This window comes from Myotis davidii, unplaced genomic scaffold (assembly GCF_000327345.1).
Source record: "Myotis davidii unplaced genomic scaffold, ASM32734v1 scaffold96, whole genome shotgun sequence".
Taxonomy (NCBI): Eukaryota; Metazoa; Chordata; class Mammalia; order Chiroptera; family Vespertilionidae; genus Myotis; species Myotis davidii.
The window spans coordinates 3,184,609-3,199,346 of record NW_006289416.1 but is presented as its reverse complement, the minus strand read 5'-3'; the positions used below and the strand labels follow the sequence as shown (position 1 = coordinate 3,199,346).

Genomic DNA, 14,738 nt, shown 5'->3' with positions numbered 1-14,738 from the left:
ACTTTTCATTTTATTTAATCAAAAGAATATGTGTAAATTTTTCCTATGAGGATTTATGTGTTCATACCATCCCCAGTCAGGGCACATACAGTAATCAACCAATCTATCTAATAAAAGAATAATATGCAAATTAACTATCACACCCTCAATCCATCAGTCCATCACAAAGATGGCAGCGGCCACGGAGCTGGAGCCAGCAGGAGGCTTGGTTGTCCTGGCAATGGAGGAAGCCAAGCTTCCCACCTGCCCTGGCCAGCCCGGAGCTCCGCTCAAGGCTACAAAGTTTAAATTATAGAAGATAAATAAATCCCAGATACCTGCTTCCAACTGGCCTGGCCTCTGCTCAAGGAAGCACTGGGAGCCTGGGCTCCCCTTAAGGCTACAAAGTTTCAATTATAGAAGTTAAATAAATCCCAGATACCTGCTTCCAGCCGGTGGCCATGGCCAGCCTGAAAACGGCCATCAGCCCCTCACCCAGGCAGGCCAGGTACCCCAGTGGGGCCCCCACCCTGAAGGGAGGGGGGCCAGCCTGAAAATGGCCCTCAGCGCCTCACCCAGGCTGGCCATGTACCCCAGCGGGACTCCCACCCTGATCTGGGACACCCTTCAGGGCAAACCAGCCGCCTCCCACCCATGCATCAGGCCTCTATCCTATATAATAAAAGGGTAATACGCAAATTGACCCTAACAGCAGAACGACTGGGAATGACTGGTCACTATGACACACACTGACCACCAGGGGGCAGAAGCTCAATGCAGGAGATGCTCCCTGGTGGTCAGTGCACTCCCACAGGGGAGCTCTGCTCAGCCACAAGCCAGGCTGATGGCTGCCAACACAGCGGTGGTGGTGGGAGCCTCTCCCGCCTCCTCAGCAGCACTAAGGATGTCCGCCTGCCGCTTAGGCCTGTTCCTTGCTGGCAAGTGGACATCCCCCGAGGGCTCCCGGGCTGCCAGAGGGATGTCTTTCTGCCAGCTTAGGTCCAGTCCCCCAGGGAGTGGGCCTAAGCCAGCAGGTGGACATCCCCCGAGGGGTCCCAGACTGCGAGAGGGCACAGGCTGGCCTGAGGGACCCCCCTCCCCAAGTGCACAAATTTTTGTGCACTGGGCCTCTAATGCATATATAAATAAGTGGAACAACAAATGAATGTTTCTCTTCCCCCCCTTCTAAAACTCAATTTTAAAAACAAAGTTTTAAAAATGGCTAATGGTTAGATGATTTGGGGTAAAATATAAAGTTCTTTATTAAATCTTAATATCAAGACCATGACCATAGTGAATAGGAGCTATAGAAGAATATCCATTTAATGAGAGCATATAAGAACAATATTATCTAATACAGGGCTGTTTTTGTATTTTAATAACCAAACTATGCAATTTTAATCTAATCTTAAGGGTGAAGTTGAGGTAGAACTGAAATATTTTGGGCTAAAAGGTGATTTGATATTGGTCGGTTTTAAAATACATGCATTGATTGATAAAATAAGAATGATAGCTTTTGTTTTTTTAAGTTGAGTGGAACTAGTGTACTGTTGTATTTTTCTTCTACCCAAATACTTCAGAAACTTTTACTTGATATACTACTCTTTCAGTAGTTCAGTGTTGAGTTGCAAAGAAATGGGTGAATTTGTTGTGAACCTAAAATTGCTGGACAGTAAACACAATAGCCTACAGTATTTATAGTCAGTCATTCCTACAAGATGTTGACATTCATTTTGCTGTTAAAAGATTCTGAATCATGGAAGATTAAGATACGTTTAAAGAATTACCCCTGAGAAAAGTCTTACTTGTACTTACACATGATAGATATATTACTATTAACTGTCCAACATTTATTGAACAATTTGGTCTTTCCAAAAGTTACCCACAATAGGTTAATTCTGTTTCTTTGTCACATTGCATTTTAAATATGTATTTTCTAATTTTGGGAATTTTAAATACATAGGAAAGTTGAAAGAATATTACAATGGGTACCCACATACTCCTCTCCTAGATTAACTGTCATTTTGCCACACTTGTAACATTTTCCTTTAACACATTACTGAATGTCTGCAATTAATTAATGCATCTGGTAATTTGGTTGTTAATGAATCCTAAGACTTCTTTACATTTTAGCTTAGAATAATTTTTTCTAATACACAGGCTATACATTGAAGTGCAGTGTAAAAATGTACCCAGACTGTTCCATTCCTAGCTAATAATGTTAACATCCCTGTCAAGTTGACAAAGTGACAACAGCGTTTTGCTATTCGGAAAGGAGTTGGTACCCGGGAAAAGTATTTGGGGAAGTTTTCTTTGAAACTTGCCATTTTTGAGTTTTTACCAAGTACATGTATTTCTTATTCAAAGCTGAAATCATTTTTAATTTTGCCCCATTTTCATTTGGAAATAGTATAATACGGAGAAAGGGATGGAGAAAGAAATGAACTTTTGTAATTTTGTGCATTGTCTTCTGTAAAAGCATGTAATGTGGATGGAGATTGTTTTTCCTATTCATTCTTCTAAAGACAGGCATTTAACAATATATTGCAGGTTATGTTTGAGTATAAATCTCTAAACTATTTCCCAGCAGGGTGAAGAATGATAAGCAATAATATTGTATTATGTATTATTAGAAAACACTGTTTTTACCTTATGATTTAATTTTTGGGATAGGTAATATGCATTACATAATTAAAAGGAAAAATGTGTTTTGCATAGCAGGGTTTCTCAACCCTTTTTTTAATTATCACCCTCATCAGGAACCTTTTTTACACTTTTTTTTTCTTATTGCTTTCCCCCATGATATTTTAATACCATAGATATGCCTTACATATGTTTATGTACTATATTTATGTATCTCTGTTCTTGATACATAAAAAGTTATTTATTACCCTGTTGAGAATGTGCATGATTCACAGTGATAAGGGTTCCATTTACCCCTTTCTCATTGCCTCTGCTGTTCATAATTTTTTTTGTACCCTAAAATTTAAAGCAAGGAAGTAAAGTTTTATTGTTGGTGTTGACCATTGAGACTTGGTTCCAAAGATGATAATAAAGATTTGCTTTCTGTAATACTGGTTTTGTTAGAAATCTAAATTTGTATGGGAGAAAAATCCAGCAAAATATTTTAGCTTTTTATTAGGTTTTCTGGGTGGGAAAGAAAAAATGGAATGAATGACAAGTGTCCATGGTTGTATATGTTAACTATATTTCATAGAATGTTTTTAAATTTTACAGGAGCAACGAGTGAAAATTGACAGAGAATTTTCTTTCTGGCTCAAAGACTGTCATGAAAAGTATGACAAACAAATAAAATTTACACTTTTTAAAGGAATAATTACACGTTCTGATCTTCCTTCTAAAAAGCAGGGCCCCTGGGCCACATACTCAGCAATAGAATGGGATGGAAAAATATACAAAGCAGGACAGATGGTAGGTTTAACTTTTTTTAGATTCAGTATTTAGTAGAATTTGAAACTAATAGATGCATTAGAATTTAAAATTTTATTGAATTTATTGGGGTGACATTGGTTGGATGTATTAGAATTTAACAACAACTAAAAATAATGTATGTATTGATTGGTTCCTCAGGAGCCAGGAAAAAATGAAAAGGTCAAACTGATTTTAATTCCATAATTTAACATGGCATTAAAAACAAAAACAAAAAAAAAACTTGCTTGTTGCCTAAGACTCAGTTAGCAAGGTTTTTATTGTTTCTTGCAATAAACTTTATTCAAATAGATATTTTCAATGTGATTTGAAATTATAACTTTTTAGCAAATTTTATTATGTGCTTCTTGTAAGTTGCTATAGGTTTTGCATTGTGGAGAATTCAGAGATCTATTAGATGTGTGTTGTCTTTAGTGAGATTACAACTTAAAAATAGATAACCTAAACATCTTATGTAATAAAAGGGTAATATGCAAATTAACCCTAAGAGCAGAACGACTGGGAATGACTGGTCACTATGACACACACCGACCACCAGAGGGCAGATGCTCAATGCAGGAGCTAACCCCTGGTGGTCAGTGCGCTCCCATAGGGGGAGTTCTGCTCAGCCACAAGCCAGGTTGCCAGCTTCCAGCACAGCTGTGGTGGTGGGAGCCTCTCCCGCCTCCTCAGTAGCACTAAGGATGTCCAACTGCAGCTTAGGCCTGGTCCCCGCTGGCAAGTGGACATCCCCCGAGGGCTCCCGGGCTGCCAGAGGGATGTCTGTCTGCCATCTTAGGCCCAATCCCCTGGGGAGCGGGCCTAAGCCTGCAGGTGGACATCCCCCAAGGGGTCCCAGACTGCGGGAGGGCACAGGCTGGGCCGAGGGACCCCCCGAGTGCACAACTTTTTGTGCACCAGGTCTCTAGTAAATAATAATAGGTCAGAAGGTGATAACTACTATGAAAAAAGGATGAATAGTTTTTTGACAATTTAGAAGGTGAGGAGAAAATTTTCTGACTTTGGATGGGCCTAGGACGGTGGTCGGTAAACTCATTAGTCAACAGGGCCAAATATCAACAGTACTTCTTCGAAATAGACTCACCCAGACTGAAAACCGACTTCTGTGCATGGGCCACGAAGTTTCAATCGCACTGTATGTGTGCCCGCACGTGGTATTTTGTGTAAGAGCCACACTCAAAGGGCCAAAGAGCCACATGTGGCTCGCGAGCCGCAGTTTGCCGACCATGGGTCTAGGAGAAGAGTACAAATCATGAAATTCTTTGGGCAGGAAACAGCTTTTGTAAGGACCTTGAAAGAAGTGTAGGTTCAGGTTTACACAGATTATTACAAAGGTAGGAGGTTGTGTATTCTCTCCATAAACGTGAGAATCATTGTCATTTATTTAAAACTCGGTTTTGGATGCAATCACTTAGAAGTACTGTGTGTAGCTACATTCTTGTTTTTCTAACATTTAGGGATTAGAATGAAAAAGGGGGAGCTGACAAGAGTAAACAGGAAAGCTGGTGAGATAGAAGGAAAGTAGGAGAATATGGAAGTCAATTGAAGAGTTTTAAGAAAGAGGGAGTGATCAGCTTTGTCAAATTCCTTCTCAGAGAGGTAATTTGAACATAGACAAAGATATTTGTAAGTTCATGGAAACAGCAAGCAGTAGACTTGGGCTATGTGTATGTGAAGAAAAATAGTTTAGAAATTAGACTGGAAAGGTGGATGAGGTATCAACTCTTATAGTTCTTATTGAGAGTTTCTGAGCTGGATATGGAAATTACTCTTTGATTTTTTTAAGCCATATAAGGAAAAGAAATGCTTTAGGCAATATTAAGCTAATTTATTTGAAGGAAGTGATAACTAGTTGGAGTTTGTAAGTCGTTGTTGATAGTCTGAAAGCCAGATTTTATGGTGGAAGAAGATTTGAGATACTTTGGTATTTATAATAATTACTTTGAAGGAGTTATGGACCTTTTAGACACATGCATAGCTATGACATTTTTGTATGAAAAAGGTACTATGTCTTTAAAATGTGTTGAGAATAAGTAGAGAACTTCAAAATTCTAACTTATTAGAATATTAGAATGATTTTTTAAAAATTCATTTTTCTAGTGATAGATACCAAGTTTTTTCCTTTGTATAAAATGGTTCTGTGAAATAATTATTCTATTAAACCTGTTTCTCTTAGTAAATATTAACATTAAGTCTTCTTTCAAAACTAAATATTAGGTGAAGACAATCAAGACACTTCCTCTTTTTTATGGAAGCATAGAAAAATTTTTTCTTTATGGTAATCATGATGGAGAAGTATATGCTACTGGAGGAGAGGTTCAAATTGCAATGGTAAGACAACAAGTAATACAAAATATTTATTGAAAGTCTGTTGATAACATTTACTTTTGCTTAAATGTAGAAATACAGGTACAAAGGTTTTTTCTTTTTCTTTTTTAAAATATATTTTTTATTGATTTTATACAAAGAGGAAGAGAGAGGGATAGAGTTAGAAACATCAATGAGATGAGAGAGAAACATCAATCAGCTGCCTCCTGCACACTCCCCAATGGGGATATGCCCGCAACCAAGGTACATGCCCTTGACCGAAATCGAACCTGGGACCCTTCAGTCCGCAGGCTGACGCTCTATCCACTGAGCCAAACCAGTTAGGGCAAGGTACAAAAGGTTTTGAAAAAAATAAAAGAAAATATAAAGGGGAAGAAAACGGCCATCAGGTTTTTCCATTGGGTAGTGTCAGCATGCGTTTTTATATTTCATATTTGGTGGCTTTAATAATCTATAGAATTTAACCTTTGTATGCCCAGTGTTTAACAAGTATACATATATTATTGCTACTTATCACAGTGATTTTGTAAAGTGCACATTTCATCCAAGGCCCACAAACTAGTAAACACTAGAGCCAGAATTCTCTTAAGAATGAATTATGCTAACATTATGTTAAGTGAAATAAGCCAGCCAGAGAAAGACCATATGATTTAACTCATATGTGGAATTTAATGAACAAACTGAACTAAGAAACAAAATAGACACTCATAGAGAGCAGGGAGACAGCTCTGGGAGAGGAGGTGTTGGGGGCACAGATTGAGTAAAAAAGTGCGTAAAAAGAGAACTCGTGGCCCTAGCTGGCTTGGTTCAGTGGCTAGAGTGTCGGCTTGCGGTTTGATTCTGGTCAAGGGCACATGCCCAGGTTGTGGGCTCAACTCCCAGTAGGGGCGTGCAGGAGGCAGCCAATCAATGATCTCTCTCATCATTGATGTTTCTCTCTCTCCCTCTCCCTTCCTCTTTGAAATCAGTACAAACATATTTTTAAAAAAGAGAGAACACGTGGACATGGACAATGGTATGGTGATTGCAGGGATGGAGGGGGATATGTGTTGGTAGAAGAGGGCATAGAGGGAATAAATGGCAATAAAAACTTTAAAATTTAAAAAGAATGACTGATTCTAAAACTAGAGTGGGTTTTATCTCTATACCATGCTCTTGTTAATATTTGAATGGTATTTAATTTGGCCTAAGGAGGTAACATGAACAATAGAAATAAACACAGATGTGTAATAATAATAACTATTATGAATTTATATATTTAATGAGGATAAATATATTTCTTTAGAAGAAATAAATGAATGTTTTTATTGCAACTAAATTCAAATAGTTTTCTTTGCAAGGTTGATACAAATTTAATTTATTGATTTAGGAACCACGAGCACTGTATGATGAAACAAAAATTGTGCCAATTGCAAAACTGGATAGGACCTTTGCTGAGAAAGCTGTAAAAAAATATGTAGAAGATGAAATGGCAAGGTAATTCTCATTTCAAGATGCATGATAACAATAAAAAAAAATTAAGAATAGATCATAGTACTTTCAACTATTCTTGAGTGTGTTGTTATGCTCTTCTAATAGGGCATTTGTAGTCTATATGTATATTATGACAAATAACATTAAAAAATCGAGACCTTTAGTTATAAAATTAGAATCCTATATTTGTTTTACAGAAAAAAGAGGAAATTTTATATATTTCAAGTATCACTATTATAGGCACTATGATTAGGATATGTTAAAGAAAAAACAACTTTGGCCTACAACAAGAGGAAAATTGTAACTTCTGAGAGGCAAAGATTAATGCAAGAGAAGTAAAAGGAAATAGAAAAACAAAATTCTATCTGTGACTCTTGTATAGCTAATGATGGGGACATTTTGATTCTCACTGAATCTAACTGGTAATCCTTCTGTTCTTAAGAATTTATTATATCTCCAAAGGGTAACTTTTATAATAAATGAAAAATTATGAAAAATTGACAATTTCTGGCTCTTAATACCAAGAGGTTTTGCCTGACTTTTCAGTAGCCACAGTGATGGTTAAGGTGGAGAAAACTTTTAGATTATTAGTCATATAGAAGTTCAGATTTAACCTTTTTTTTAAAAAATATATTTTATTGATTTTTTACAGAGAGGAAGGGAGAGAGATAGAGAGTTAGAAACATCGATCAGCCGCCTCCTGCACATCTCCTACTGGAGATGTGCCCGCAACCCAGGTACATGCCCTTGACCGGAATCGAACCTGGGATCCTTCAGTCTGCAGGCCGACGCTCTATCCACTGAGCCAAACCGGTTTCGGCCAGATTTAACCTTTGAAAATATATGAGAAATGCGGAAATTTCTTGTAACTTCTATTTTCTAATTAACATCATAATTAACATAGTTTGTGAAACTAAAGTGTTTTGTACCAAAATAATTTATAATATGGAGAAATACTCAAAATGTTAATTTTTTTAAAATGTGGGCTTAAACATTAATGTGCCGGTTTCCTATTAGGCTTCCTGATAGATTGTCAGTAACTTGGCCTGAAGGAGATGAATTATTTCCAAATGAAATTAGGCCTGCTGGAACTACCATTGGTATGTTTTTGCTTTGTTTGTTTTTTTCTTAATACTGAAAAAAGGCTTTTCTTGTGTTTTACATTCCCCATATGTAAAAGACCATGAAAAATTAAAATGCAGTGTGAAGACCTGGCAAGTTCATCACATTATTGGGTGTAACTAAGACACTCTTACTTTAAATTTTGGTATAATAGGTGCATTAAGGATTGAAATACTGAATAAAAAAGGAGAAGCAATGCAAAAGCTTCCAGGAACAGGTCATGGAGGGTCAAAGAAACTACTGGTTGAGCTCAAAGTTATATTACACAGTAAGTATAAAAACTAATTTGGATCTTTAATATTGTTCTTAAATGTGTAATACAGATTTTCATATATTCATATAATTAAGGACAATGTAGCAATCTTAGATTTTATTAAAGTTAGGAATTTCAAATGTGTTATGAATAATTTGAGTTTTTTAATTTATAATCTTAGTTTTTTAAAAAAAACTTTATTCTAAATTTTCCCATGTAGGTAACTATATGGGCTGAAATAAATGTATAACAATTTGTACTAGATAGGAATGTAAATAATCTTTAAATCCCCTCTAAGTAGATATACTGTGGCTCAGAACCTGTTGGCCAAAAGTACTTGGTTCACATAATAAGCCTTACCCACTCTTTGGTAAAGAGGAAAGAAGTGGGTATTATTGCTCATTTTGAGTCACCTAGTTTGTTAACTTTTTTATCCATTGTCCACACAGTGACTGTACCATTATACATTCCCATCAGCAATATAGAAGGGTTCCAGTATCTCCACATCCTTGCCAACATGCTATTTTGTTTTATTTTAATGTCATCCTAATTGTTATGAATGATATCTTATTGTGGTTTTGATTTGCATTTCCCTAATGATCAGTGAAGTTGAGCATCTTTTCATATGCTTATTGGTCATCTCTACATCTTCTTTTAGAAATGTTTATTCTAGTCCTTTGCCCATTTTTAAATTAGATTGGTATTTTTTTGTTGTTGCTTTGTAGTTCTATATATGGTTTGTGTAATAATCCTTTGTCAGATAATATGATTTGTAGGTATTTTCTTTGACTCCGTGGGTTGCCTTTTTACCCTATTGATGGTGTTTTTTGATGCAGAAAAGTTTTAGATTTTTATATAGTCCACTTTGTCTATTTTTGCTTTTGTTGCCTGTGTTTTCAATGTCATATACAATAAGTCATTGCCAAATTCAATGTTATGAAGCTTTTCTTGAATGTTTACTTCTATGAGTTTTGCAGTTTTAGCTCCTAGTTTTATTATTTGATCCATTTTGAGTTGACTTTTATATAGGTTAACTTTTTGAAAAAATATGGTTAACTTCTTTTGCATGGGGTATTCAGTTTTCCCAGCATCATTTGTCAAAAAGACTTCTTTCCTCATTGAATGGTCATGGTATCCTTGTCAAAAATCATTTAACTGAATATGGAAGGGTGCTGTATTGAATTCCATTGGTCTATATGTCTGTCATTATGACAGTACCACATTGTTGTTGTGGGTTGATTTTAAAAAAATTTTATTGACATATAATTGACCTACAATACCCATTAGCTTCAGATGTACATCATAAGTAATTCTGATATTTATATAAATTAATAAATGATTCCCACTATAAGTCTAGTTACCTTCTGTCATCATATAAAGTTGTTACATTGATTATTGACAACTAGAGGCCCGGTGCATGAATTCGTGCACATTGAAAGGAAATTAATTAGAAGGTGGCCAGCGGGGGTGGGACTGAGCGAGATGGGCCAGACATGCCCTGGAGTGAACCTCCCACAGTCCCTCACAGGCTGGCTACACCTGGGGTGGCACTGGGGCTCAAAAGATGTCTGCGAAGTGAGTGGGGTCCCTCCGGCAGGTGGAGTCCCTCGGCCTGGCCTGTGGGGATTGGGCCGAAACTGGCAGTCTGACATCCCCTGAGGGGTCCCGTAGTGCAAGAGGGCACTCTGCAAAGTTACTGTTGTTCGGCAGCTCCTGTGTCGAGCATCTGCCCATGGTGGTCAGTGTGCATCATAACTACCGGCCAGTCATCTGGTCACTTAGGCTTTTATAAATATACTAGAGGCCCGGTGCACAAAAATTTGTGCACTGGCGGCGGTGGTGGTCGGGGGGAAAACGTGTTCCTCAGCCCCACTTTTGCCCTCTCACAGTCTGGGACCCCTCGGGAGATAACGACCTGCTGGCTTAGGCCCACTCCGGGGTGGAAGAGGGCAGGCCCAATCCCTAGGTGCCTGCCCCGCAGCTCCTGGTCGGGCTCAGAGCAGGGCTGATTAGGGAGTTGGGGCGCCGCCCCCTGTTACACTCAAGGCAGAGTCGATGGGGAGGTTGTGGCGCCACCCCCCGTCACGCACAGAGCAGGGCAGATCAGGGGAGTGTGGTGCCACCCCTGTCACATACAGAGCTGGCCGATCAGGTGATTGGGGCGCTGCCCCGTCACGCGCAGAGCAGGGCCCATCAAGGGGGTTGGAGCTCCGTACCCTGTCACACACAGAGGATGGCCAATCGGGTTGGGGAGCTCCCCCTGTCACGCACAGAGCAGGGCCAATCAGGAGGTTGCGATGCCACCCTCAGTCACACTCAGGGTAGGGCCGATTAGGGGGTTGGGGCGCCACCCCCTGTCACACTCAAGGCAGGGTCGATGGGGAGGTTGGGGTGCCGCCCGTCACCCACAGAGCACAGCCGATCGGGGGCTGGGGCACTCCCCCCTTTCACACTCAGGGCAGGGTCGATGGGGAGGTTGAGGCTCCACCCCGTCACACACAGAGCAGGACCCATGGGGGTGTTGGGGCGCTGCACCCTGTCACACACAGGGCAGGGCCGTTCAGGTGGTTGGGGAGCTCCCCCCTATCAGGCACAGAGCAGGGCCGATCTGGGGGTTGGGATGCCTTCACCTTTCACGAACAGAGCAGGGCGGATAGGGAGGTTGTGGCCCCACCTCCTGTCACACACAGAGCCACAGGGCGATTGGGGTTTGGGCGCTGCCTCCTATCACGCTGCTCCAGGGGCCAGGAGGCCTCGTGGCTCCGCTGATCCCAGTGCTGGGAGGCCTCGCTGCTCTGCTGAGCCCGGTGCTAGGAGGCCTCGCGGCTCCGCTGATCCCAGTGCCAGGAGCCCTCCCGGCTCCGCTGATCCGGGTTCAGGAGGCCTTGTGGCTCCACTGATCCCAGGCAAGGAGGCCTCGTGGCTCTGCTGATCCCGGTGCTGGGAGGACTCACTGCTCCACTGCTCCCGGTGCCGGGAGGCATATTACCCTTTTACTATATAGGATAGAGTCCTGGTGCACGGGTGGGGGCTGGCTGGTTTGCCCTGAAGGGTGTCCTGGATCAGGGTGGAGGTCCCGCTTGGGTGCCTGGCCAGCCTGGGTGAGGGGATGATGGCTGTTTGCAGCTGGTCACACCCCCTTCAGGGTGAGGGGTCCCCACTGGGGTGCCTGGCCAGTCTGGGTGAGGCGCTGAGGGCCGTTTTCAGGCTGGCAGGTCTTGAAGCTCCCAACCTGTCCTTTGTTTCTTTTTCTTTTTTATTTTGGGATTTATTTACCTTCTATGGCTGTCACTGGAGCTGAGAGTCGGCTTTAGCTCAGACGTCGGCTGCTAAAGCAGGTTTCTGGCCTTTGTTTACCTTTTGTATTTGAAACTTTGTTGCGACTCCAGCTCTGAGATCCCGGCTGACTAAAAGCAGGTTTCTGGGGTTTTATTTAGCTTCTATATTTGCAACAATGTTTCTTAGAGAGCAAGCTCAGAGCCCAGAGTGGAAGGCGGGGAAGGTTGTCTTCCTCCATCACTGAAGCAAGCAGGCCTCCTGTTTGCTTCAGTGCCTGGCTGCCGGCCACCATCTTGGCTGGCAGTTAATTTGCATATCGCCCTGATTAGCCAATGGGAAGCGTGTTGGAGGTACGGCTAATTACCATGTTTCTCTTTTATTAGATAGGATATACTAGAGTCCTGGGTCCCTCAGCCTGGCCTATGCCCTCTCACAGTCTAGGAGCCCTTGTGGGTAGGTAGCGGGCCTAACCTGGCAGTTGGACATCTTTAGCCCTGCCGCAGAGGCAGGAGAGGCCACTGCCACTGCCGCTCACCAGCCATGAGCCTGTCTTCTGGCTGAGCAGAGTTCCCCTTGTGGGAGCGCACAGACAACCAGGAGGCAACTTCTACATTGAGTGTCTGCCCCTGGACAGCAGTGTGCATCATAGAGACCGGTCGTTCCGCTGTTCAATCAATTTGCATATTAACCTTTTATTATATAGGACTAGAGACCCGGTGCACTTCCAGCTGCCAGCCAGGGACTTCCTTCATTCCCCATTGCCCTCTGGTGGTCAGCACATGTCATAGTGAGTGCTCGAACTCTCAGTCTCCCAGTCAAACCCCTGAGGGGACACTTTGCATATTTGCCTTTTATATATATAAATTTTATATATAGAGATATTCCCTATATGTTATATTACATCCCACAACTTACTTTATAACTGGAAGTTAGTTTGTACCTCTCTTAATCCCTTTCATCTATTTTGCCCACCCTTCAACCTTTCCCTTCCCTGGTAACTACCAAGTTTATTTCTTATATTTATCTGTTTTTTGTTTTGTTTGTTTATTAGTTCTGTTTTTTAGAGTTCACATGATTCTACAAATGAAATTATGTGGTATTTTACTTACCAAAATACCCTCCAGCTCCATCCATGTTGTTGCAAATTACATGATGTTAATTTTTTTTACAGTAGTGTAGTATCCCATTGTATAGATGTGCCTTTTTTTTTTTTTTTTTTTTTTTTTTGTGGCTGAGTAAGTACCACACTGTTCAATGTGAGTGCCTTCAGTTTTTTTCTTCCTTTTCAAGATTGTTTTGGCTCTTTGGGATCCTTGAGATTTTATATGAATTTGGAATGGGTTCTCTATTTCTGCAAAACATGTCACTAGGGTTTGGATAAGGATTATATCGAATTTGTAGATCAGTTGGGTATTATTGTCATCTCAACAATCCATGAATATGATTTTGTATCCCACAAGTTTACTGAATTTTCTAACTCTTAACTATTTTTTGTGAAATCTTTAGGGTTTTCTATATATATAAGATACTGTCATATAAACAGAGATCATTTTATGTTTTCCTTTCCAAATGCATTCTTTTATTTTTTTTCCTGATTACCCTGGCTAGAACTTTCAATAATGTGTTGAGTAGAAGTAAAGCTTTCAGTCTTTCCTTAGGTATGATGTTAGCTGTGGAATTTTAATAGACCTGCAAGATTTCACACATGACCTAGTTTTTCTAGTTTCACATTCATTTCCTTAAATTTATCTTTATAACTCAAAACTCTGTTGTTTATTAAATGTATTTTTGCTGTTTAGAACAAAGGTAGCAAAGTATTTGTGAAGGATTGGGTAGTAAATATTTAGGCTTTGAGGTGTCTTTAAGTTTTTTGTCACAGCTACCTAACTGCCTTTCTGGAATAAAGCCACCATAGGCAATGTATTTTGTTGGACTGCTTGCTTTAAAGATAGAAACTCCATGAGAGCAAGGATAATGTTTATATTCTTCACTTTTTTCTAGTACCTAGTACATAGGAGATAATGAATAAGTATTTGTTCAAAAATACATTAATTAAAAATCAGAAGGAAAGTGGGGGTGGGTAGGAAGAGATCAACCAGAAAACTTATATGCATATATGCATAACCTATGGACACGGACAATACGGTGGTGAAGGCCTGGGTGGGGGTAGGGGCTGACTACAAGGGGTCAGTTGGGAGGGGGGGCTATGTAATACTTACAACAGAAAGTTGCCCATCTGGTGTGGCTCAGTGGTTGAGTGTTGATCCATGAACCAAGAGATTACCTGGTTCCTAGTCAGGGCACATGCCTGAAATCCTCAGTGGGGTGTGTGTAGGAGGCAGCCAATTGATGTTTCTCTCTTATCAATGTTCTCTCCCTTCTTTTCTCTCTAAAAAAAAAATCAACAAAAACTTTTAAAATAGTTTCGAAATAATACTAATATAATTACTACTAAGAAGACTTTTGAATTAAATTTGACTCTTTTTGCAGCTCTGTTGTACTTAAAGTTCTCTGTACAAATTATAAAAAATTCTAACACCACTCAAATAATTCTGTCTTTTTAATGTGGTTATATCATCTACTTGACATACATTTCGGTTTTGCTTATCAATTGCTTTGTTTTAATGGGTTTTAAAAAAATATTTAAGTCATTAACATCATTTCAAAGTAAAAAATACCGTATTTGCCGGCGTATAAGACGACTGGGCGTATAAGACGACCCCCTAACATTTCCACTCAAAATACAGAGTTTGTTATATACTCGCCGTATAAGACTACCCCCTCTTCCGCACACCTTCCACACACCAAATAAAAGGTAAAACAATATCAGATTTGATTTTAACATTTTAATTTA

At 40.0% G+C, this 14,738-nt stretch overlaps 1 protein-coding gene across 1 annotated transcript in view; it reads left to right on the top strand.

The window, feature by feature from the left end:
• The window catches only part of SMCHD1 (structural maintenance of chromosomes flexible hinge domain containing 1), a 132,474-nt gene that overhangs the window by 32,644 nt on the left and 85,092 nt on the right, over positions 1–14,738 (top strand). The window contains exons 11-15 of the mRNA XM_015562675.1: positions 3,210–3,411; positions 5,647–5,760; positions 7,127–7,233; positions 8,248–8,330; positions 8,507–8,620. Of these exons, the coding sequence (XP_015418161.1) occupies positions 3,210–3,411; positions 5,647–5,760; positions 7,127–7,233; positions 8,248–8,330; positions 8,507–8,620 (620 nt within the window). The remainder of the gene's footprint in view (positions 1–3,209; positions 3,412–5,646; positions 5,761–7,126; positions 7,234–8,247; positions 8,331–8,506; positions 8,621–14,738) is intronic.